At 39.4% G+C, this 23,163-nt stretch overlaps 1 protein-coding gene across 1 annotated transcript in view; it reads right to left on the bottom strand.

Moving 5' to 3' along the window:
* UHRF2 (ubiquitin like with PHD and ring finger domains 2) overlaps positions 1-23,163 on the bottom strand; it is an 87,709-nt gene that overhangs the window by 4,124 nt on the left and 60,422 nt on the right. The window contains exons 6-15 of the mRNA XM_087716059.1: positions 22,770-22,956; positions 18,644-18,767; positions 16,947-17,054; positions 16,337-16,441; positions 7,332-7,438; positions 6,539-6,701; positions 4,093-4,230; positions 3,075-3,198; positions 1,204-1,367; positions 785-883 (exon numbers count right to left, since the gene is read on the bottom strand). Of these exons, the coding sequence (XP_087572185.1) occupies positions 785-883; positions 1,204-1,367; positions 3,075-3,198; positions 4,093-4,230; positions 6,539-6,701; positions 7,332-7,438; positions 16,337-16,441; positions 16,947-17,054; positions 18,644-18,767; positions 22,770-22,956 (1,319 nt within the window). The remainder of the gene's footprint in view (positions 1-784; positions 884-1,203; positions 1,368-3,074; positions 3,199-4,092; positions 4,231-6,538; positions 6,702-7,331; positions 7,439-16,336; positions 16,442-16,946; positions 17,055-18,643; positions 18,768-22,769; positions 22,957-23,163) is intronic.

The following is a 23,163-nucleotide window of genomic DNA, read 5'->3' as shown; positions in this document are numbered from 1 at the left end:
GCAGCCTTGCAGCCTCTGGTGCTGGCAATGCCCACCCACCCAAGTAGGTGACAACCTTAATGGGGGCTTATTTTTTGGATAGGGTTTATATTATGAGCCCATTAAAAAAAATCAGGCTAGGGCTTTTTTGTTGTTGTTGTTGCTTAGGTTTTATTTTTGGGGAAATATGGTATCAGATAAATATAACTAATCTTCATCTAGGATTTGGAAGCATTTAACTTATTCAACTGAACACTGTCTACAAACGTATGTAGAAAGTATATATTGTTTTCATTAAAACAGTCAAAAGATGATTTCATAAATGTAATTATAATTTAAAATCATGCCTGAATTATTTTCTATTTTGGAAACTATATAAAAACACTGAAGACTTACAAAAAATTATTTTTAACAATAATGAATTAAGTAATTTTAAGTGGTATTTTTAACACTTAAAATTACTCAATTTATTATAGCATAAGGTCTGATCAAATTGTCTTGTCCAAAAGAATCTTACATTGTAGTACAATATTGGATTGTACCATTCCACAAGAGTCTTCATTGTTTCATTTGCTGTAATAGGCTACCACAACTACACTATGAAACATATTGCTATAAACAAGATCATGGATATATCTGATCCATATAATCTTACTGTTTGAACTAAATAATAATATTCATTGACTTATTGCATATGCTTAACTTAACAGCAGCACAGAATTTTTCTTTCTCCTTTAAAACATTAGTTTATTTTCTTTTACAAATTTCAGTAAGGCAATGTGAAAATGATCCATGAGACACTTACTTTACAGACATTGTGCAGGCACTCTGTGGTCACTGGCTGATAAACCAGCTCCTGGCAGCAAACACACATAAAGGATTGTTCCAGTTTCTTCAAAAAATTCTAGGATAGGATAAGGGAAAAACAATTAAGTCAAATACTGAAGCGCTGTCAATCTCTTCATAAAATAGTATTATTTCTATATTAACCCAGACTTCTTTTCAGGCCTGGAATATAGCATTTGAAATACGTTTTCTATTTTAATAAGTACACTACATATTAGCCAAATTGTGTTTTCACTTTCTACAGCTCCTCATGCACTCTGGATGATGGGGGGTACTTTCCAGAAAAGTTGCAGATATAACAAAGTTCTTGTTGTTGAAAATCCAGTGGCATGACATTAAAAGGAAACCATGCAGAACACTAGTTAAATAAAAACATACTGGTCCTTCTTTAAGAGATTTAAGAACTTCATCCCAAAGTTTCTGGTTTGGAGAGTCTTCCTGTATCAACCATTGTTGTTCCTGCGTTAGCTGAAAAGCTTCTCCCTTCCCTCCATCACTCAGCTTCATCGTTTTGGCTGTGTTTGTAGGTTGCTTTATATTGTCTGGAAAAAATGTTATCAAACTACAATCATAAATTTACACTGGCTCCTTCAACTACAGGTACAGGCTTATTGATTAGATTTAACAAGAAAATGTAAAATAACACCAAGACAAACTTAAATCAAAAACTTCCTCCAAAAATGAGCCGAGGTGGCGCAGTGGTTAGGGTACAGTACTGCAGGCCACTTTAGCTGACTGTGATCCGCAGTTCAGCGGTTCAAATCTCACCGGCTCAAGGTCGACTCAGCCTTCCATCCTTCCGAGGTGGGTGAAATGAGGACCCGGACTGTGGGGGCAAGTTGCTGACTCAATTTGCTAAAAAAATTTGTAAACCGCTTAGAGGGCTGAAAGCCCTATGAAGCGGTATATAAGTCTAATAATTAAATAATTAAACAAACAAACAAACAAACAAACAAACATCCTCATATATACACCAAATATATATGAGCAACAATGGTGAATCTATACCTACTGGAAATAGTAATACCAAGTTGGAAAGATATTATGGGTGCATTTTAGAATATAAATATGTTAAGATTCTCAACACTGTACATTAAGTACAAGAATCATTTTGGAATGTGATCAATTCTCTATAAAGAGAGGCTTCATAAACTGGCTTCCTTCCCTGTTATTCTTCTTGTTATTGACCTCCCTACTGTCTTGTCAATGTCCTCCAAAACTTTCAAATGCCAAATATCAATCCCAGATTTTCATTTTTCCGCCTTGCATCGTCCCTTCCTTTTCTGTGTTTCTAATATATCATAGAAAAATCTTAAGTTTCCTCTTCCTTGGTTAATCTACATGCTAATGGCCAATAGTTATCTATAACCAACAGCTTTTTTAAAAATCCCCCAAATTGCATTGTCAAATTTTGTCAGAGAATGCAGAAAACTAAAGGATAATTTCTCCCCATTCTTGGTAGTAAACAATGACAAACATTTTGAAATGACCTAAACAATGGCCCTGTGGCAAGAATGAGAGTTTTGCAGCAATTCTTCTCAACCCCAAGGAGCTTGAGAAATCTCTGTCTGTCTCTCTTTCTTTCTCTTTCTCTCTCTCTCTCTCTATCTACCTATCTCTCTTTATCTATCTTCTGGAGGGAGAGGTGAAAAAAACGGACTGTTTTCGCCTGTTTTTTTGTCTCCTGGGGTGTCTGTGCACCCCGTTTTCCACACCCATCTCCAGAAGCATTCTGCAGGCCAAAACCAGCTTGTTACAATCCCAAACACACACAAACATTCAAGAGCCCTCACTTAGTTGACAATGGTTATACAAATCCTAGTGCTATGGTGCTTGAATGATATGGAGTGTCATTTCTTTGATAAAGTGACTGCAACTTAATTATAAGAGTAAGTAAGATATATGGATGAGAGTGCATATCTAGCATGACTGATACTTCTGTCAATGCCCTGTCCAGTGGTTGACATAAAGATTCCTAAATTGCTTCTCTCTGAAGGTACTCATTCAGCCCTGCAGTTCACCAGCTAGTTGGGAATGAAGAAGTGATGGAACAGTAGATAAAATCTAGGTGGAAGATGACTCAGAAGATATCCAATTGAATACAAGGAAGAATCAATATGAAAATTGTTAATTTCTCAAAACTGACAGGCATGTTAGATGTTTGATGGAACCCAGAGAAATTATGATTCAATATGGGTTGAAATACCTTCTCTATCTGATAACTGATGGATTTAAGTTACTAAACATACCATCATTAATAGGTCTTTTCTGATTTCCATTGCTCTGTTCCACTGATTCCTGTTTCACAGGCTGCTTTTTTACTTTATCTTTCTTTTCTTTATTCGCCATAGCTTCCCAATAGCCTTCTGGGTACTACAAAAGAAGAACATCACATCTGAGAAATATTTACAGCAATGCTTGCATCAAAACAAGAACATCTGGAGTAGCAGTATGTTCATAAGATCCATTATTTCAAAGACAACTCCAGAGCTTGAAGGGGAGCAAAAAAAAAGTATAATCCGAGTTAACTAATTCAAAAGTGTCATTATTCCCTTGAGGCTTCCAAGATGAATCCTGAGTTTCTAATTGAATTTCTAACTATAACAAATAGATTGGTTAAAATTACCAGGTTTGCCTCTTTGGTAAGAAATCAAGGGGCTGTTTCCAGTTTTCTATATTTTAACAATTGATATAGGAATCCAAATGTTAACAAATGAAGTAAGTACTAGGTTAATCTACTTCAACACATTTTACATTGGGAGTGATTCGTGTTTGAAGGATAGTAAGTCACCTCTCAGTCTCCAAATTTTCTGAAGAACTAAGAATGAATAATCAACAGTTTCGAAGCCATTTATTGTCTGGGATGGCAGATAGGATAAAGATTTATATACTTTATTTACAGTTAAGAAGCAGGAATTTCCTGATATAAACTGTTTGTTCCCATCTATAAACCATCTCAAAATTTGAAAAAGTGTCCTCAACTATACTGTCAAAATTCAGCCATTTGGTTACTGAATTTCAATCATTATTTAAAAATTATGGGGCCAGAACACAAATGTAGTCCATGTGTAGCCTATACGTTGTCACCTTCTCATCATCATGAAATCAAGAATGGACTTCTGAACATTATATAGAAAATATAATCCAAGCCATCTGATATCTTTAAAACAAATCTGAAGGAAATCTTCCAAGAGAGCTTCTGCTGAGTATTGACTAACTTGTCTGTTTTAGTAAAACATAAAAATGATGGCAACTTTAAGTTCTAACCTGTAAACTCAGGCCCAATTTCTTTGACCGTTCAATTCCCTCTGTAGTCCAAGGTGCAGGTTCAGCATCATCTCTTCTCAGAAGATAGCGCCAAACTAAAAATCCACATTTTCCAATTTCTGGCCAATATTTCACCACCTAAATTATAAAGTAGAATTGGCTGATTAGATCAACTTTAAGAAACTATTCAAACATTTGTAACTAAAATGTTTAATCTAACAAGGTTATCATAAAGAATTTCCTAAAGTTGACAGTACAAAGATTTTTTGAAAAATCCAATACATTAAGTAAAATAGTCAAGGAAGGACGAAACAAAAAAGAGTAGAAATAAGATTATTTAGACTACCACATTACAGCATAAATGAATTTATTGATCTGTGATTTTCTTCTTTGCTTAGTTGTGTTTTCAAAGTGGGTAACAAAATTAAAATGCAGGATACAAAATACAAAATTAAAGTATGAAATAATCAAATATTAAAAACCTGGAATTGCATCTTGAATGCTCTTGTAATATACAGAAAGAAAGGGCCAAAAAGAGTACATTCCATAATATGAATGTGATACAGAAGAGCTTCTGAGTCAGGGGACACCCACAAAAAGGCTTCTTCTGCAGATCATAAAGTTCCTACAGACTTGTTAGAGAAAAGGAAACTGTTCAGATAGTCAGGTCCTAAGCTGTGCATTATTGTTTTATTATTTTCTATTTTTTATTAAATGTATAAGCCCACCCACTCTAAAATTTAATGGCAGCACTGTATCTTTCCTATCATTCCCATATATTTTATTAGTTAACAGCCCAAATGCCACATTTTGTGGCAACTAAAATTTCCAGGTGCTTTTTAAGGATAAATCATAATAACCGAAAAGTAGCTAACAATGATTAGCAATCATCCAGATATCCTGAAAGTGCAAGTGTAGTGGGCTCTTTATCACAGCTGCAACCTTAATCAATGGGATCTTCTATTTCTGTGGAAAAGGGAGGGATGTAATATATCCACAACAAGCTAAATTTCAACATCCAAGTACCCAAGACTCAACTAACATAAGCCTGGATTTTATTTGTTTGTTCATCTGAGTTTAGCTCATTATCAAACTTCATTATTTGTCTTCAAGTACTATTTCCTTGAGGGCAAGCAGTAATCAAACTGGTGTTATCAACACATTGATAGCATCCTACTCCAAAGTTCCAGCTGTTTCAAGTAGATGCTGAAGAACATGAGGAACAAGATGGAGTCTCATGGGATGCCACAGTGTGAAACAGAAGTGCCTCAGCAAAAGATCTGAAATTACTGTAAAACAGCTTAAAGAAATTAGGAGAGTCACGAGTCCTATACATTTTCCAGCATAGATAATCCACCAAGCCAGTTTTAGTCCTGTATTTAAACCAAAAGTTAAAATTAAGATATCTGGAAGAGTAATAAAGTATTTGCCTGGAACCAATGTTCAATGTCAGAAAAACTCTCTAGAAAGAAATAATGAACAGCTGTAGATTAAAGATCCCAGAAAAGTAAATGGGATATATTTTCCTAATCTCCTTCCTAGCAGAGATCATAGGAAGTGCTAGGCAGTTGACATGTTAAACCAGATCTAAATCTCAACTTGAAGTGGATTTTGGATCTTTTACATCCAAGCATATCTAGATATAACAATTTCTCTCTACATATACATTAGTTCTAGGAAAGAAACTTATGCTATCTGAAAAGCAACTTACATACAAAGGCAAGTTGAGGTATTGATCTCAATTTATCTATCTTGCTTCTGATCATCTCCACTGTGTTGTAGTGGACTTCCTAAGCAATGGTATTGTAAAGAAAGAACTTAATATTGACTTCCACAATAAGTAACCTTTGATAACCAGACCGTTTCTCTAAAAAGTATATATCCCACATTTTCTAAGAATCAAAAGACATTTTTTACTGGTAGTGGCAGATTTATTTTTTTGCAAATCAAGATAAATAATAGAAAAAGTTAGCTGAAGACGTTTACATAAATCATCAAAAAGATGCCAACAGCTGAAAACTCTGTTTCCTATGCTATAAATAGAAACCATTTTTTAAAAAAATGCACATATTATTGAATTACTAAATATATATTCAATTATCAATTCCTTCTCTCCCTCCATCAACTCAGATACATTGTGCAAAAGCTGAAATAATAGATAACCAATACAACAGTATAATAAATTGATTACTGATGTTAACTGGGCATACTTTCTAGAATGTGTTGAATCCAAAACTGCATGAAGAGAAAGCTGTGCACACAAAGGGCTTTCTTTAAACCCACTATGACAGATCAGAAGGTTACTGAATGCTCAAAATGTGCCATTAGTAACATTCAGAAATCACAAAAAATCACACAATGTGCCTTTTAAATCAATATGTTTTACAGTTAAAAAAAGGACTTCATTATCAATATTTTCCAAGACAAACAGAAGAACAATACTTACCTTGTATATGCCATCATATCTGTTGCCTTCCTCTGGTGCGTATTTGCTGATCCTTCGACCTTTTGAACTGCGAACAACTCTAACTGGTTTCCCAGCTCTCCAATTTTTAGACTCAGCTCCATTTTTGTCATCTAATGAAGCATCACAATTTAGAGCTAGGGCCCTGAAAAAAACAATTTTTTAAAAGTCTTTCAATACAACAGAATATTTCTTAAAGTATTAGACCATCAGTGAGGATTATCATGACATGCCAAACCATTGCAATTTAATACTCTATAGTCAGCAGAGCATACAGTAGGCTAGCTAAGCATAGAATCACTATGAGTCAACTGCAGTTTGTTCCTATGGAAACAGTATGCCCATCTCAAGTCTAAATGTATCCTCCTTTTTCTTCCTTCACAAAAACATAAGAGTGCTGCATTCAGGCACACAAAGCTTCAGCCGCCAGATGCAGGTGTTCCACAATTTGAAGGGCTCCTAACTTTATTCAGCTATTAAAACTAAACATTAAAGGTTTTCCCCCTCTGTAACCTGTTCCACTTTATCCTTCCATCAACAAGATAGCGATAAGCAGAAATATTGTTTTCCCTCTACAGGAAAAGCTGCAATCCACTTTTGCCTAGCATCTTGATTTATCACAGCACTTTAATTTTCCAAGGTACCTCTAAGATGCTTTAGCAACCTATAAGACGCAACAGACTTAGGATGATTACCTGTTTGAAAGTGCACAGTTTCTCCTTAAAAATGAATGCTTGCTCCTTAAAAAACAAATAGGAAATATTTTTAAAAGCACCTGTTCATGTGTGTTAAAGTTTGATCAAATGAATGTTCCCCAATTCTTTTATTGCCAGAAAGATCTCTTCCACCACTCCCAGTGTAAGTAAATTCATCACCTCGGTCCTAGATAGGAAGATAAATTATCCTTTAAAATGTGAAATTATGATCGAGGATAGTCTGAAACATACAAGTAGAAGATGAAAATGAGAATGAGTCTCATTCAATAACAGCTGTGATATATAACTATGCCAACACTCTGGTGCGCATGCGCGGGTTTGGAATGGCGACCGGGCTTTTTCGCTCCACATTAATTCTGGCGAAAAAGCACCGAGAAGCCTCCAAACGGACCGCAAAAACAGCTGAAAACAGTTCCTGGGAGAGCTCAAGAGCTCCGGAATCCATAGGACTTGCTGAAATCCGGAGGCTCGCATTTTTACTATAGCGGCAGCCCGGGCTACCCAGCTGTGCGAGGACTGCGGCGACGGCGGCGCGCGGCGGTGAGAGCGGCGCGTGGGCGTTCGGAGCCTCCTCTACCACCTTACCATCTCTGGTCTTTTTCGGAAGCCCCTGGTGCTGCTGGTGAGCCCCCCTGGCCGATTACCCGCTGGCCCCTGGCCCTATCAGTCATCCAGAGCAGCGGAACAGCGGCTGCTGAGCTTAGAAGAAAAACGTGGAGGAAAGCATGGAGGAAATGGCGGAGCTAAACAGCTGACTCACAGCATTACATTCTTACATCTTACATCCTCCTTTCCGGCCAGCTTGCTGACTATGCTGGAGCTGAGTGGTGGTGACTGTGTCTGTGAGTCTTGGTGACTAGTGAGTGACTAGTGAGCTAAGAGGGGTGAACTTTTTAACTTAGTCTACTTTAAAGAAGGGGGCTGTCGGAAGCTGTTGGAGGCTGCACTGAATCTACAGATTGAATGGTCGTGCTGGCTACTACCCTAGACGCCCCCCCCCCCTCGGATCTACCTCTGCTCACTTTACTATCTGTTACCTAATTTATTATTTATCATCTGCTGTTTTGCTATTTATTATCGTTGTAGCCCCTTCCGGACCTTGCTCCCTGCTCACTTAATTATTAAGAGGAGTAGGACTGTGGCCAACTGGCAAGGAGCAATAGAGGATGGCGACAGCAGGGACAAGGACTGAGCCCCGAAAATACCAGCAACTTTCCTTCCATTTACAAGAGCGGTGCAAGTTAGCCTCGAACTCTGGCCTCCTACATTGGGGCCCTTATATATCTTTGAGAAAGAGACTTTCGAATATACAGCCCGCTAACCTCCACCAGCGGGGCAAGACTATATGGGAACCGTCTACGAACTCTGGAGCTTTATACTCAATTTTGTTTGTCTACACCCACCTTATATACTATCTACTTTTGACTTGGTGGCTAAGGACATCTCCCCAGGACATAAGAAGGGAGAGGAGCAGACCATCGCTTCCTCCACTGTTTCCGTATCATCATAGATTATAACTGCGCAATTTTAAATAGAATGTTGAGAGCATGGGAGTTGCTTGGAATTGAATGAATGGCCCACTTTTAGTAATTGTTACCTTGTATTTTATATGTTTTAAATTCTTACGTGGGATTTGTTAGAGTGGATAAATGAGAATGCTTGACTCGGAGGACCTGCTGGGGAAGGCGGGAGGAACCGGGGTGGTTGGGGGGGCCATGGACATGGGAGTGGGTCGGAGCATAGCGGTCGTGACAGGGAGAGGCAGATACGGCGGGGACCTTAGGGCTGGCCATTACCGGGGAAGGAGGGTTCGCTACATTACAGAGATCCCTCCTTCCGGCCCTAGGAGTCCCACTCCAAGACCAGATGGCGCGAGTAGTCAGGACCCTGGTCTCAGGCTGTTGTCGCTAAATGCCAGGTCTGTTGTCCACAAAGCTCCCCTCGTCCGGGACTTAATTGTTGACGAGAGGGCAGACCTGGCATGTATTACTGAAACCTGGCTGGGCACAGAAGGAGGAGTCCCCCTTGTAGAGATGTGCCCAGAGGGATTTCAGGTGCTTCATCAGCCGAGAGCCCAGGGAAGGGGTGGCGGTGTGGCTATTGTAATCCGGGAGTCTCTGTTACCTCGTAGGGTCCCTGCTCCGGAGCTTGTCGGGTGTGAGTCTCTGCTGATAAAGTTGGACCTCAAGGGTCAAGTGGGTTTGCTGCTAACGTACCTGCCTCCCAACTGCGTTGCAGCATCCCTCCCCTCACTCCTCGAGTCAGTAGCCGAGCTGGCAGTTGAGTTCCCCAGGCTTATAGTTCTGGGGGATTTCAACTTGCCATCGCTCGGTGAACGCTCTGATGGGGCGCAGGAGTTCATGGCTTCCATGACAGCCATGGGCTTGACCCAAGTAATTCGGGGCCCAACCCATGCAGCGGGTCACATGCTCGACCTCGTATTTCTCTCGGAGCAGTGGATGTGTGATCTTGGTCTGAGGGGTAATGAGATCATACCCCTGTCGTGGTCAGACCATTACCTACTGAGGCTTGACTTCCGGAGGCCAAACCCCCACAGTAGGGAGGAGGAACCGACCAGGTGGTTCCGCCCCAGGCGACTTATGGACCCTTTGAGGTTCCAGACGGAGCTTGGGGTTATTCCTGATACCCTCGCCCACAGTTCGGCGGAGACTCTGGCTGCCGCCTGGCATTCGGCGGCGTCGGAGTCTCTCGACCGGATTGCGCCACTACGGCCCCTCCGGGTCAGTGGATCCCGGAGAGCTCCCTGGTTTACCGAGGAACTCCGGGAGAAGAAACGCCGGAGGAGATGCCTAGAGCACCAGTGGAGGTCCGATAGGTCCGAGGCAAACCGAGCACTCTTAACTACCTGCACCAAGGACTATGTCCGAGCATTAAGAACTGCAAAAAGATCATATATTTCTTCCTTGGTTGCGTCCGCCGAGTCACGCCCAGCCGCCCTGTTCAGGATAACCCGCTCCCTCCTTAATAGGAGGGATGCGGGAGACCCCTTGCAGGGTAGGGCTGAGGATTATGCTCAATTCTTGGCGGACAAAGTAGCTCGGTTTCGATCGGACTTGGACTCCACCACAGTAGATCCAGCTGAGACACAGGAGGATCATTTGCCACATCAGTTCTGGGTTGAGTTCCAGGAAGTTGCCTCTGGGGATGTGGACAAGGCCATCCGAGCTGTAAGTGCCTCCACTTGTATTCTGGACCCGTGTCCCTCCTGGCTGGTGGCTAACAGCAGGGAGGTGACACATGGCTGGATCCAGGCGGTTGTCACCGCCTCCCTTCGGGAGGGGCACTTCCCCGCCGTACTCAAAACGGCGGTGGTGAGACCCCTCCTAAAGAAACCATCGTTAGATCCAGCCATCTTAAACAACTTTTGTCCTGTCTCCAACCTTCCCTTTATCGGGAAGGTTGTTGAGAAGGTGGTGGCCTTTCAGCTTCGACGGGCCTTGGAGGAAGCTAGCTATCTTGACCCCTTCCAGTCCGGCTTCAGACCCGGTTACAGCACAGAAACCGCTTTGGTCGCATTGACCGATGATCTCTGGAGGGCCAGAGATGGAGGCTATGCGTCCATCCTGGTTCTCCTTGACCTCTCAGCGGCTTTCGATACCATCGACCATGGTATCCTTCTGCGACGACTGCGGGAGGTGGGAGTGGGAGGCACTGTTTTGCGGTGGTTCTCCTCCTACCTCTCGGACAGGTCGCAGTCGGTGTTAGTGGGGGGGCAGAGATCGTCCCTGAGGCCCCTAACATGTGGAGTACCTCAGGGTTCGGTCCTATCCCCCCTACTATTTAACATATACATGAAACCGCTGGGCGAGATCATTCGGAGGCACGGGATAAAATACCATCAATATGCGGACGATACACAATTGTATCTGTCCGCCCCGTGCCAACTCAATGAAGCGGTGGACGTGATGAACCGGGGTCTGGAGGCCGTTAAGGACTGGATGAGTGCTAACAAACTGGTGCTCAACCCGGATAAGACCGAGTGGCTGTTGTGTTTCCCCCCCAATAATTTGGCTAATACACCAACGCTTAGGCTGGGGGGTCAAATTCTACACCCCTCAGATAGGGTCCGCAACTTAGGAGTCCTCCTGGATCCACAGCTGACTTTTGATCACCAGCTGTCAGCTGTGACCAGGGGGGCATTTGCCCAGGTTCGCCTGGTCCGCCAGTTGCGGCCCTACCTAGATCGGGGGGCCCTCACAACAGTCACTCGAGCCCTTGTGATCTCTAGACTGGAATACTGCAATGGGCTCTACATGGGGTTGCCCCTGAAGTGCATCCGGCGACTACAGCTAGTCCAAAATGCAGCCGCGCGAGTGATAGTGGGCGCACCTCGGTTCGCCCACGTTACACCTGTCCTCCGCGAGCTGCACTGGCTGCCTGTTGGTCTCCGGGTGCGCTTCAGGATAATGATGACCATCTTTAAAGCACTCCATGGTAGTGGATCTGGGTACTTGAGAGACCGCCTTCTGCCGATTACCTCCCTAAATCGACCAATCAGATCGCACAGACTGGGCCTCCTCCGAATTCCATCTGCCAGTCAATGTCGACTGGCGACCACACGGAGGAGAGCCTTTTCTGTTGCTGCCCCGACCCTATGGAACGAGCTCCCCATGGAGATCCGCACCCTCACCACGATCCAGACCTTCCGCGCAGCCCTCAAGATCTGGCTCTCCCAGCAGGCCTGGGGATAGGCTTCCAATTACCCGCCCGAGTGTTTGATTGCTGAATGAAAGTTGTGTTTTATTATTTTTCTTTTGTTCACAAAGTGTTTGTTTTGACCTTGCACTTCCCCTCCCCTGTGGTTGTAAGCCGCCCTGAGTCCCCTCAGGGAAAAGGGCGGCATATAAATCCCAATAAACCTGAAACCTGAAACCTGAAACCATGTGGTGTGGTCACAGATATTTGGGGAGGTGTTTGTGTGCGGTTATGTTCATATGTGTTTGCATACAAATGCATCTATCTAAAAACACAAAAAAGCATTAACTTCAGTAGGCAGTGTCTTAGAAGGACCAATGTACATGTGGTGCAAGAGGGGAACAGAATACTGATGACATTCTCATTCTGAGTATAAATTGAAGGATTTTTCAACCCCAATCTTCACATTCCATACTCTTCCATTATATCTGTTCTATATCCAGGATAGATGTGAATATAGCAAATTTGACTTAGTGGCAAAGAGCTGGATCTAATAACAGCTTTCTACAAGATTTATGGAATGTCAAGTATATTATCCTCAAATTTCAGGATTAAAAGACTTGCAAAAACTTTCCAAGAATTTCATTAGCTGGGGGACATCAACACATATCAATGCACCTTTTCCATCTATACTGTAAAAATAGTGAATACAAGTATAAACTGCCTAAATATTTTATTGTGTTTGTTATTCTAAAAAAGGTCAACTACTGTATATTTTGGCATATTGACATTTTTTTTTTTTTACATTCAATATTTTCTAGCAGTTTGCCTTAACAATGTCAACTATTCTGGTTTTTGTGCATCTGTAGGTATATGACTGGCTTTTTGTTTCATCACAATTCTTGAAGTTGTACTGTATTATATACACAGTATATATGGATGTAATTACTTTTATTAATATCTTAGTCTACTACTGTGTTTCCCCAAAATAAGACCCAGTCTTATTTCCTTTGGGACACTAAAAGCACCAGGTCTTATTTTCAGGGACTGTCTTACCCGTTTACCTTAGGACCACTGCAGTCATGCCTCCCACACCCCAACACCTGCCGCGCTGGGTGCCCGACTTCTTCTGTGGCTGCTTGCAGCCAGATACCACATGGCTCGTCACGCAGCCTGTGCAAGCTGTTTCCAAGCTGTTTTTCAGCTGATTAAAAGAGTTTTAACTTCTGGAGTGGGGGGGGGGGGGGAAATAATATTTTAAAAAGTTATCATCAGCTATCCGTTTCCTTTGGGCTAAACTCCTTTACCCCAACCATTTCTACTTGACTACACTTTCTTTCATTTTTGCTTCCCTTCTGAGAAGGAAGAAAAGAATGTGAGCAGGGTGGATAAAAATCAATGGTTTTTTTTTTTTTTTAATGGATTTTTAAAAATTTAAATCAGATTTTTAAAAAATTAAATTTATTTTAATAAAATGCTTTTGGAGTAAAAATCTGTCTAAAGTTAAGTTTTCTATTTAAGACACATTAATAATTTAGCTTACTCAGCATGAAAGGGAGCTTAGTTACGTAGCATGAGGCTGCATATTCTGCAATATTGGGACTGTCAGTAAGTCAACAGTGGGTCAGAGGAGGAGCTGCTACAGGACAGAGATGACAGTTGCTTTTTAAAAATTATGATTTAAATCGAGTTGATTTCATTCAAATCCACCCTGGAGCCAAGTATGCATATCTCATGTTCCCACATGCAGCAGGCTGCCGTGTGGAATGTCATGCTGATGTCAGTGCTTGTGTGAGCAGTGGCACAACATGCCACACAGCCTCCTGCCATGAGTGGAGGCATACCATATGCATACTTGGCTCGCATTCTTTTTTGCCTTCTCAGAAGGGAAGCAAGAGTGAAATGAAGTGCAGTCAAGTGGAAATGGTCGGAATGCATTTAGAGTTTAGCCAAAAGGAAATGGATAGCTGATGATAGCTTTTTAAATTATTTCCTGGGGGGAAAAATGCTCCAGAAGATAAAACTGTTTTAATCAGCTTTATAGCTCGGAGACACTTGCATGGGCTGCGCGATGAGCCATATGGCAGAAGTTGGGCAGCAGCACAACAGGTATAGGGATATGAGAGGCGTGGCCACGGCAGTCCTAATGTAAGTAGGCGCGGGGCTCATGGGGCAGCTCCACCCCCACCCTGATTTTTACGCATGCACCTCACCTCATACAACCAGATGGTGGGAGGGGCTTAACTAGGGCTTATTTTGGGGGTAGGGTTTATATTAGGTGCATGCATAAAAATTGGGCTAGGTCTTGTTTTTGGGGTAAGTTGTATTTTCAGGAAAACACGGTATTAGCAAAGGGTGAGTTTGAACAATTTTAAATACAGTTTAATGGCTTTGAGTGAATTCGGACCTCACAGATATGATAAATTACTGATCTTTCTCTCCCTGGCTATATCCATTCCACATGATGTAAACTATACTCCCCTCCAAAATAATTTAATAAAGCACTTAGCAAGACTTAAACGTTTAACTGGTTCAAGCGTGGGAGCATGAATTAAATCTGTTTGAGAGCTGCTATTCTTCTATGGTTGTTTGGGGAAATAAAGAGAAATGTTTGAAGGCTTATGCACCTTTTCCTTTGAAGTATTCTGATTTTTAGCATCAACTATTCAGTAAAATGCGTCATCTCAGTAAAAACTAATTAGCATTTAATGGCAAATGTTACCAATAAACTAAAAGGAATCTATAACAACATTATTAGTACACTGTCTGTATTAATCACAAAATTGTAGGCCTGAGGAATTAGGACAAAACACACAAGTACATTATATCTTGAGGTACTTTGTATTCAAACATGAACCATGGATAATAAATAAAAAGAAACATTAATTAAATATCAAAGCATGCCAGTTAGCACCAATTCAATACTATCAGATGTACCTGACTAAATCAACCAAACATTGTAGCAGTTGATAAGCTGGATTTACACAATAAAAAATGTTAATAAATTATCTAGTAAATTGAAATGTTTTATAAATTTCATAAGCAACTTATGAAAGCCAAAATTCTAGTAAATATTCTAATAAAATTATATGAATGTATGTTTGGTTGCACTGCTGAAATACCTTTTTTTTCATTTGCTAGATACATTTCCCATCTTTATTTTGTGCAGCTTAATCTTCAACCCTGATAACTTTAGGACCTGTGGACGTCAGCTCTCAGAATTCCTCAGCCAGCCAGGCAAGTCCACAGGTCTTAAAGTTACCAAGATTAGAGACCCCTGCTAATAAAATATTCCCTCCTCCAGAGGTGGGTTCCTACCGGTTCAGCCGAACCGGTAGTAACTTGGCAGCCTGGGTCACTGGAATTGGCAGCGACCCAAGCCTGCCACGCCCCTGAACCAGTTCTCCCGGCAGTGCCATAGGGGCCACCATGTTGTTTTTGGCTTCTGCACATGCGCAGAAGCATTTTCTAGTACTGTGCATGTGCGTACAGCGCGCATCACAAACAAACTGGCAGTAGCTGCTGCCAGAACCCACCATGCCCTCCTTCCATTTTCTTCACAATAGCACTGCAAAGTACATTGGACTTATGATTGGCCCAAAATCACCCAACAGCCTTTCTTTTAAAATGTTTTCCCTCTATTGTTACAATTATTGTATAAGCCCTGTACAAAGGTCAGAAATAAAAAATAGAATATCTTATTTAATAGAGCAGTGGTTCTCAGCCTGTGGGTCGGGACCCCTTTGGGGGTTGAATGACCCTTTCACAGAGGTTGCCTAAGACCATCGGAAAACACATATTTTCAAAAAAATATGGAAAACATAAAATAATTTTATGGTTGGAGGTCACCACAACATGAGGAACTGTATTAAAGGGTCGCGGCATTAGGAAGTTTAAGACCCACTGTAATAGAGAGTACATTGTAAAAAGAAGTATTCTGTACAGTAGTGCCCTTTCCTGCTTCCTTTAATTTATCTTCCAACATTAACTACTACCTAGATAATCAAACTTTGCTTTACATTTTATTGTTCTTTCTTTCTAGTCGGACAACATAACTACAGCTTCATTCTAAGTCTCCAATACAAATCTCTTTTGCCAAAAACAACTCCTAGCAACAGAAAGAAATATCATGTCCTGCCTCTGGCTAAATATCAATTCTGATTTAGCTAGTTAAGGTGAATCATTCGAGCTGTCAGATTAATAAACATCTATAATTTTTCTCTCCTTCTCCAGTTAGAATCTCAGTATAACTGAATGCTAGGACCCACTGACATTTTGCTAACACAAAAATATATGCATTTTAAATATTAAAAAACATTTTACCAGCATGTTTATATCTTTACATAGGATGACATAAAACAATCCAATAGAGCATTAATACATAAACTAATCAGAATATAGAACTTACAACTTCATCTTCAAATCCTCCAGCCAACACAAGGGAGTACGCTCCATCGTTACTACGTCCATGGATTCCACCAACATGAGGTCTATGAACACCTGCTTCACTCACCTTTAAAATAAACAAGTTTAAAATATGTTCCTATTTTTAATAGCATAAGTGAAATATCAGTGCATCTATTTTAAATACTTTTATCTTATTTTCCTGAAAAAATGTACTCAAAAGCTATTGAATTGTACTCAAAACACTTCCCAGTTTCAAAAATATTTTGTCATATATTACAATGCTGACATTTTTTAAACGGTAACTTTAAAACCTGAGTCCATAGAGCAGTAAATTTATGTTTGGCAATTATTCAAGACAAAAGATTTATCTTACAATAAAGATATTAACCCAGCATCATAAAAGGTTAACTTATACTGATATACTGATAAGATTCTGTCAATAAATCTGCATGACAATGGGAAAAATTCAAAAGCAGCTACTAGTACAACATAAAAACTAATTGGCTTCAAATATGACATTAAAAACTCAAGTAATGATTTATGCACTCATGCAAATGACACAATGCTGAAACAAGAGTAGAAACCAGTATATAGAAAATATATCTACATACCTGCACTCTAAATTTCCATGTTGCTCCAACAGGAACACCAGGTATAGGTCCATAATGGTTAGAAGGAACAATAGTGCATTCCTTAGTACGGCCAACACAGGCCATGCCCTACCATCATCAGAAGAACAAGCAAGCAATTAATCATAGTAATTGTGAAAGTTTATTAACAAATATGTGTTTTAGCAATGTTTTAGTTCACAGTTATTGAGATAAGTGTATTCAAGCGCTGTTTTGAAACCAGACTGGTGAGCAATAAAAAAATGGTCGCAGTTGGCTTTGCTAATTTTTTTTTGAGAACAGCTACTATGAATTATACATAAAACCAGCAAACTTCCCTATTAGCAGCACATAAAAGATAGCATAAGAATTAAATTGTTTACCAGAGTTGCTGTCGTTATTCAGCATGGTCACAAGACTTTATGCCTTATTATCACTGAATGAGGGTGGTCCTGGCCCAATCATTATGGATAAATGTGGACTACTATATTTAAATATTTCCTAACATACATTTTAATGAATATTTTCAGAATTCTCCATCCAGAATAGGTAGAACAAAATATTTCATTGGAACCAGTCAACCGTCTAAATTAAATTCCATTATTAATCCTCATCTCAATATTTTTTTAAAAAACAGACAGGTTCATAGTGATATAGGGAACATTTTTAGATGCCATAGTACAAGCTAACTAAATCTTCATACGTTTATTAAATTGCGCCCAAAAACTGATTAGAACCCAGTTAAGACTTTAATTCAAATATTATCCATCTTCACTGATGTATTTTCAACTAACTGAATATCTGAAATATTCTTTTTCAAAATCATTCACATACAAAGCACTGAAATATTCATGTTTGAGAAATAAAATAAATAATACAATAGTAATATGCTAAAAAAACCAAAACATCTATTTTCATGTAATTGGTACCGTAAATGTCATAGTAATCTAAAATAATGCAAAAGATATTGCAAACAATTAATTTGGGGTTCTGTGGCATAAATTAATTAATTAAATAAATAAATAAATAAATAGCAATAGCACTTAGACTTATATACCACTTTATAGTGCTTTACAGCCCTCTAAGCAATTTACAGAGTCAGTATATTGCCGTCAACAATCTGGGTCCTCATTTTACCCACCTCAGAAGGATGGAAGGCTTAGTCTGGTGAGATTTGAACTGCCAAATTGCAGGCAGTTGGCAGTCACCAGAAGTAGCCTGCAGTACAGCACACTAACCACTGCACCACCCAAGCAACCAGATTTTTTAAATGACTGTAGTTACTTTTAAAAACTACTCTAAAATAACAAACTTCATTTGACTTTGCTAGCAAAACGGAAGGGAAAAAAAGCACACTCTAAAATAATTTCAATTCCTAATCATGATTTAATTCCATACTATGTTTACAAAAAATCATACTTAAGTATGATGTTTAAACTGAATCAAAAATGCTTTGTTTCAGACAGGGGAAATAGCAGCTAATAGTGATTTTGAATAACTTGTCTGAGTTTTTGTTTCTGGGGTTTATTTTATGTGGGAATTACATTTCATACTTGGGATTATGAAGCTATGGAGGATATTAGTAAACAATTATTTTTTTAAACTTTTTTTAGATTCTTGAAACTGCTTGAAGTTTATAAGTGAGGAAATAAATAAATGTTTAGAGATAATACATACAAAGGTATCTAAATGTTATTTACCTTGCCCCAATCACGTTGGCTGTCAGTGTAGGCAGAGGGCATCTTTGCTTTCTTTTTACTTTGTTTGAGCTTTTCTCCAGCTTTTACAACCTCGTTAGAATCATTTTTACAGGAAGGACAATACCTAAAATATTAATTATTTTAAAATCTGTTAAGCTATAAATAAAATACAAATAATACCAATATATGAATTTTATACAATATGCATCTGAAACACAACTCCTTGTGGTTTTATATTTTGTATTTACATTTCTTGAAACCCCTTTCTTCTTTTAATCATAGGGATATTGTTTATTTATTGTATTTTTTGTTCAAGTAGCTATAATTTTATCACCATAGTATCGTGTAACAGACATTAGATTTACAAATTGATTCAAAATCATCAAGCAAACTCCATGACTGATTAAATCTCCAAAGTCTCAGTTCAAGACCTACACTAGATAATTTGGCTTATAACAGTTGGGACTGGAATTTCTACCACTAATTGATAAAGCATAAACAGATCACTTAATGATGGCAATCTCTCGAGTGTCTGTTGCCTTCATTAACTGAAGCCTATGGTTGTTACATGAGACAACTTCCTGCTGGCCTCCATAACCAAAGTCAGTGGGGAAGCCAGAGCCAGAAATTGCAAGTCCTAGACTGGCAGCCGGGTAAGGCTAATAGCAATAGCACTTTGACTTATATACCGCTTCACAGTTATTTTACAGCCCTCTCTAAGTAGTTTACAGAGTCAGCATATTGCCCCCAACAATCTGGGTCCTCATTTTACTGACCTTGCAAGGATAGAAGGCTGAGTCAACGTTGAGCCACTCAGAATTGAACTCCTGAACTGAACAGTGAGTTAGCCCTACAGTACTGCATTCTAATCACTGCGCCACCACAGCTCTTTAATGCTAATGCTGGGTGGGGAAGGGAGTGCAGGGAAGGATGAAAAGAGGCATGCAGTAATGGCTGGCACGAGCACAGAAGGACTGGGGGGGGGGGGGGAAGTATACAGGTGGGGCAGACTTATCCCAGTGACTTGCGACCTTCCTGACAGATTCCCCATTGACTTTCTTGGGAAGCTGCTAGGGTAAGTGGCAGATGACAACAATGTGATCATGGGGCACTACAACCTGTCATTCATGCAAACTGGTTGTCAAGCACCTAGACTGCAATGATGTGATCATAGAGGAACATTTCGTCCAATATATTAGGTGGGGTATCTAACCATACCATATATTTCTCCCAAAATATTGTATGAGGGGTTTGATCTTGAAATAAACAGGGCAAAATTAGGCATAATTTGCTGCTTCTTTCTTGGCTTTAAGTTTGGATTTGACACTGTGTTCTATAAAATGCAAAATTAAACCATGATCCCATGTTATAATCATTACAGCATAGAAGAAACAAAAACACACTAGGACAAATCTGATACATTTCTCCAATGTAGGAGTTATATGAGGGAAGCTGTGATCATCACTATCTCCTGCAGCTGCAGGTTTAGGATATCACATTTGGTAACAGCTGGCTAAGCGAACAATATAACAATTACACTGTCCAAGATAATTAAGCCTTGATTTGAGCAAGAACTGTTAAATGATAGTTACCCTAATTAGACAGGTTTTATGCTCAACAACTCCTGGATATTCTCTATGATAAGCAGAACAAAAAAACTTACTATCTCAGCAAATACTTGAAAAATTCTTCATTCTACAAAAACTGTATGACATTCCAAATTTAGCTTCTAAATAATGTTAATTCCTAAAAGACTGCAATTATTTTGAAATTCTGAACACTTGGAAGGAACTGCAAACAATCTCCTGGTAAACACAGCTTCTATTTGGTTCCTGTCAGAAATAGCTAAGTAAATCACAGAGCTGAAGGTTATGAACAAACCAACTCTTTCAATTCTGAGTACAACAGGGTAAAGCGAATATTTGAATTTCCACACCTATAAATTACAGAAGGAATTGATCTTTCTTTAGAAACTCACTGGTAAAAGGAACAGGAGCAATCAACTTACTATACAATAAGCCTATGCTTACTGTTGTGGCCCAGTAGGAGCCATTGGAGCTGCCACCAGACTCCGACAGCGAGGGGCCCTATGAGTCCGCTCTGGAGGACCCTGGAGAGGGTTCCGACTCCGAGCAGGGCTCAGAGAGGCAGGTTGGCCACCAGGAGGTGCCTGAGCCTTGGACCAGTGGGGAGGAGACAAGGGAGAGTGAGCCGGACGCCAGCAGTGAGTTGTTCCTGGGTGCTCGGCACTGAAGAGCTAATAGGCGTAAGGAACAGTTGCGCAGTTACAGGAGGTAATTGCACTCAGCTGGTGGTCATTAGGCTCCTCTCCAGACTATAAAAAGACTGCTTGTGCACATGCCCCTCTTGCAGAAGTCGATGCAGGAATTAATGTCGGAGAACATTATTGTGAGCTTGGTAGGCTGGATTGCTACCAAGCCTTCTCTGTGCTGGATTGCTGCCCAAGCTTGTCTGTGCCGATTTGCTGCCAAGGATCTGTCTGTCTGTTAATTAAATGCCGTAACTTATCTTTGGCTTGGAGTGTGTGTTGGTGTGGGACGAGGGGGGTCAGAACAGGTTACTATACATGGTTTCAATATCTAATACCACATATAAGATGAACTCCAAGAATTTCTAAAACTACACATACATACATACACACTGTATTTTATATATATATATATATATATATATATATATATATATATATATATATATATATATATATATATATATATATATATATATATATATATATATATGTGTGTGTGTGTGTGTGTTTTTATTTGTGCTGATAAATAAATAAAGGAAGACTAGTATAGATCTATTTCAAGCTATTCAAGCTCCCTTTATTTATTTATCATATATATATATATATATATATATATATATATATGTATGTATGTATGTATGTATGTATGTATGTATGTATGCATGCATGCATGTATGTATATGTATATATGTATATATGTATATATGTATATATGTATATATGTATATATGTATATATGTATATATGTATATATGTATATATGTATATATGTATATATGTATATATGTATATATGTATATATGTATATATATGTATATGTATGGTTAACACATCTGCCTAAGAGGCAATAGAGCACAGGTTCAATTCCCAACAAGGGTGTGGCTAGCTGATGAGAGCTAAATAGCTTGAAATAGATCTATACTAGTCTCCCTTTATTTATTTATCAGCATAAATATAACAAATGTAACAAAAAGGCAACAGTAAAAAATATTGGGTTTCTGTCTGGATGGTCTCTTGTGACGAGCCGAAGACAGAGAGTGGAAGTGTGACCTTCCTCCCATATTTGGGCATACCAGGGGTTGTGACTTTAAATATATACCTCTCACCCTGGCTGGCTGATAAGGAGTCGAGCTCTGTAGCTCAATGGTTAACACATCTGCCTAAGAGGCAATAGAGCACAGGTTCGATTCCCAACAAGGGTGTGGCTAGCTGATGAGAGCTAAATAGCTTGAAATAGATCTATACTAGTCTCCCTTTATTTATTTATCAGCATAAATATAACATACATACATACATACATACATACATACATACATATATATGGCTTTCTGCCTGGATGGCTCCCAGAGTGAGCCGATAAGACAGAAAAGGGAAGCAGTATGCTCCCGCCCATATTTGGGCATAACAGGGGTTGTGACACAATACATATCTATTTCCCTGGCTTAGCTGATAAAGGAGGAGAGCCTGTGGCTTAGTGGCTAATATAACTGCCTAATATGTAATACAGCCCAGGTTGGATTCTCAGTAAGGGTATGGCTAGCTGATGAGAGCTAAATAGCTTGAAATAGATCTATACTAGTCTCCCTTTATTTATTTATCAGCACAAATGCAACACACATGCACGCACACACACACACATATACATACATACATACATACATACCCAATGTAAGTAAGTAAGTAAGTAAGTAAGTAAGTAAGTAAGTAAGTATGTATGTATGTATGTATGTATGTATGTATGTGCTGCCAGATTCCCAATAACTCTGGGTACCTCACTACTATCAAAACAAGAAAATTTCAATAAAACCAATTAAAAGAAAAAAGTGTGTGTGTGTGTATGTGTGTGTTTCTTACCAGTCCTCATCTTCTGGTATTTTGCTTAGTGGTGGGTTCAGGCAATATATGTGGTAAGCCATATTACACTCATCACAGAGAAGTTGCATGTGTGCATCCTGTTTTCCACCACATAAATAACAAGAACAAAATCGGCATTCTTTATCTGGGTCAGCTCTGCAATGTTTACATTCAGGACCACTCTTCCCTGCAAAGAAGAAAAGAAAGAAAGAGAAAGTAAGAGAAATAAAGTGATTAAAAGGGTCTTGAACACCAGCTGCACAGAAAAATAATTATATAAACAACAATATTGAAAATATTAATAAGCAGGTATTAATGCCTAGATTGTTAAAACCTTTTTTTTTTTTTTTGCTTCTGAAAAAGCAAATACAATGATAATCAAGATTCCCTAGCT

Source organism: Thamnophis sirtalis, unplaced genomic scaffold (assembly GCF_051295495.1).
Source record: "Thamnophis sirtalis isolate CommonGarterSnake01/CBP01778 unplaced genomic scaffold, rThaSir2_p1.2 scaffold_5, whole genome shotgun sequence".
Taxonomy (NCBI): domain Eukaryota; kingdom Metazoa; phylum Chordata; class Lepidosauria; order Squamata; family Natricidae; genus Thamnophis; species Thamnophis sirtalis.
This window is presented reverse-complemented; position numbering and strand designations above follow the sequence as displayed.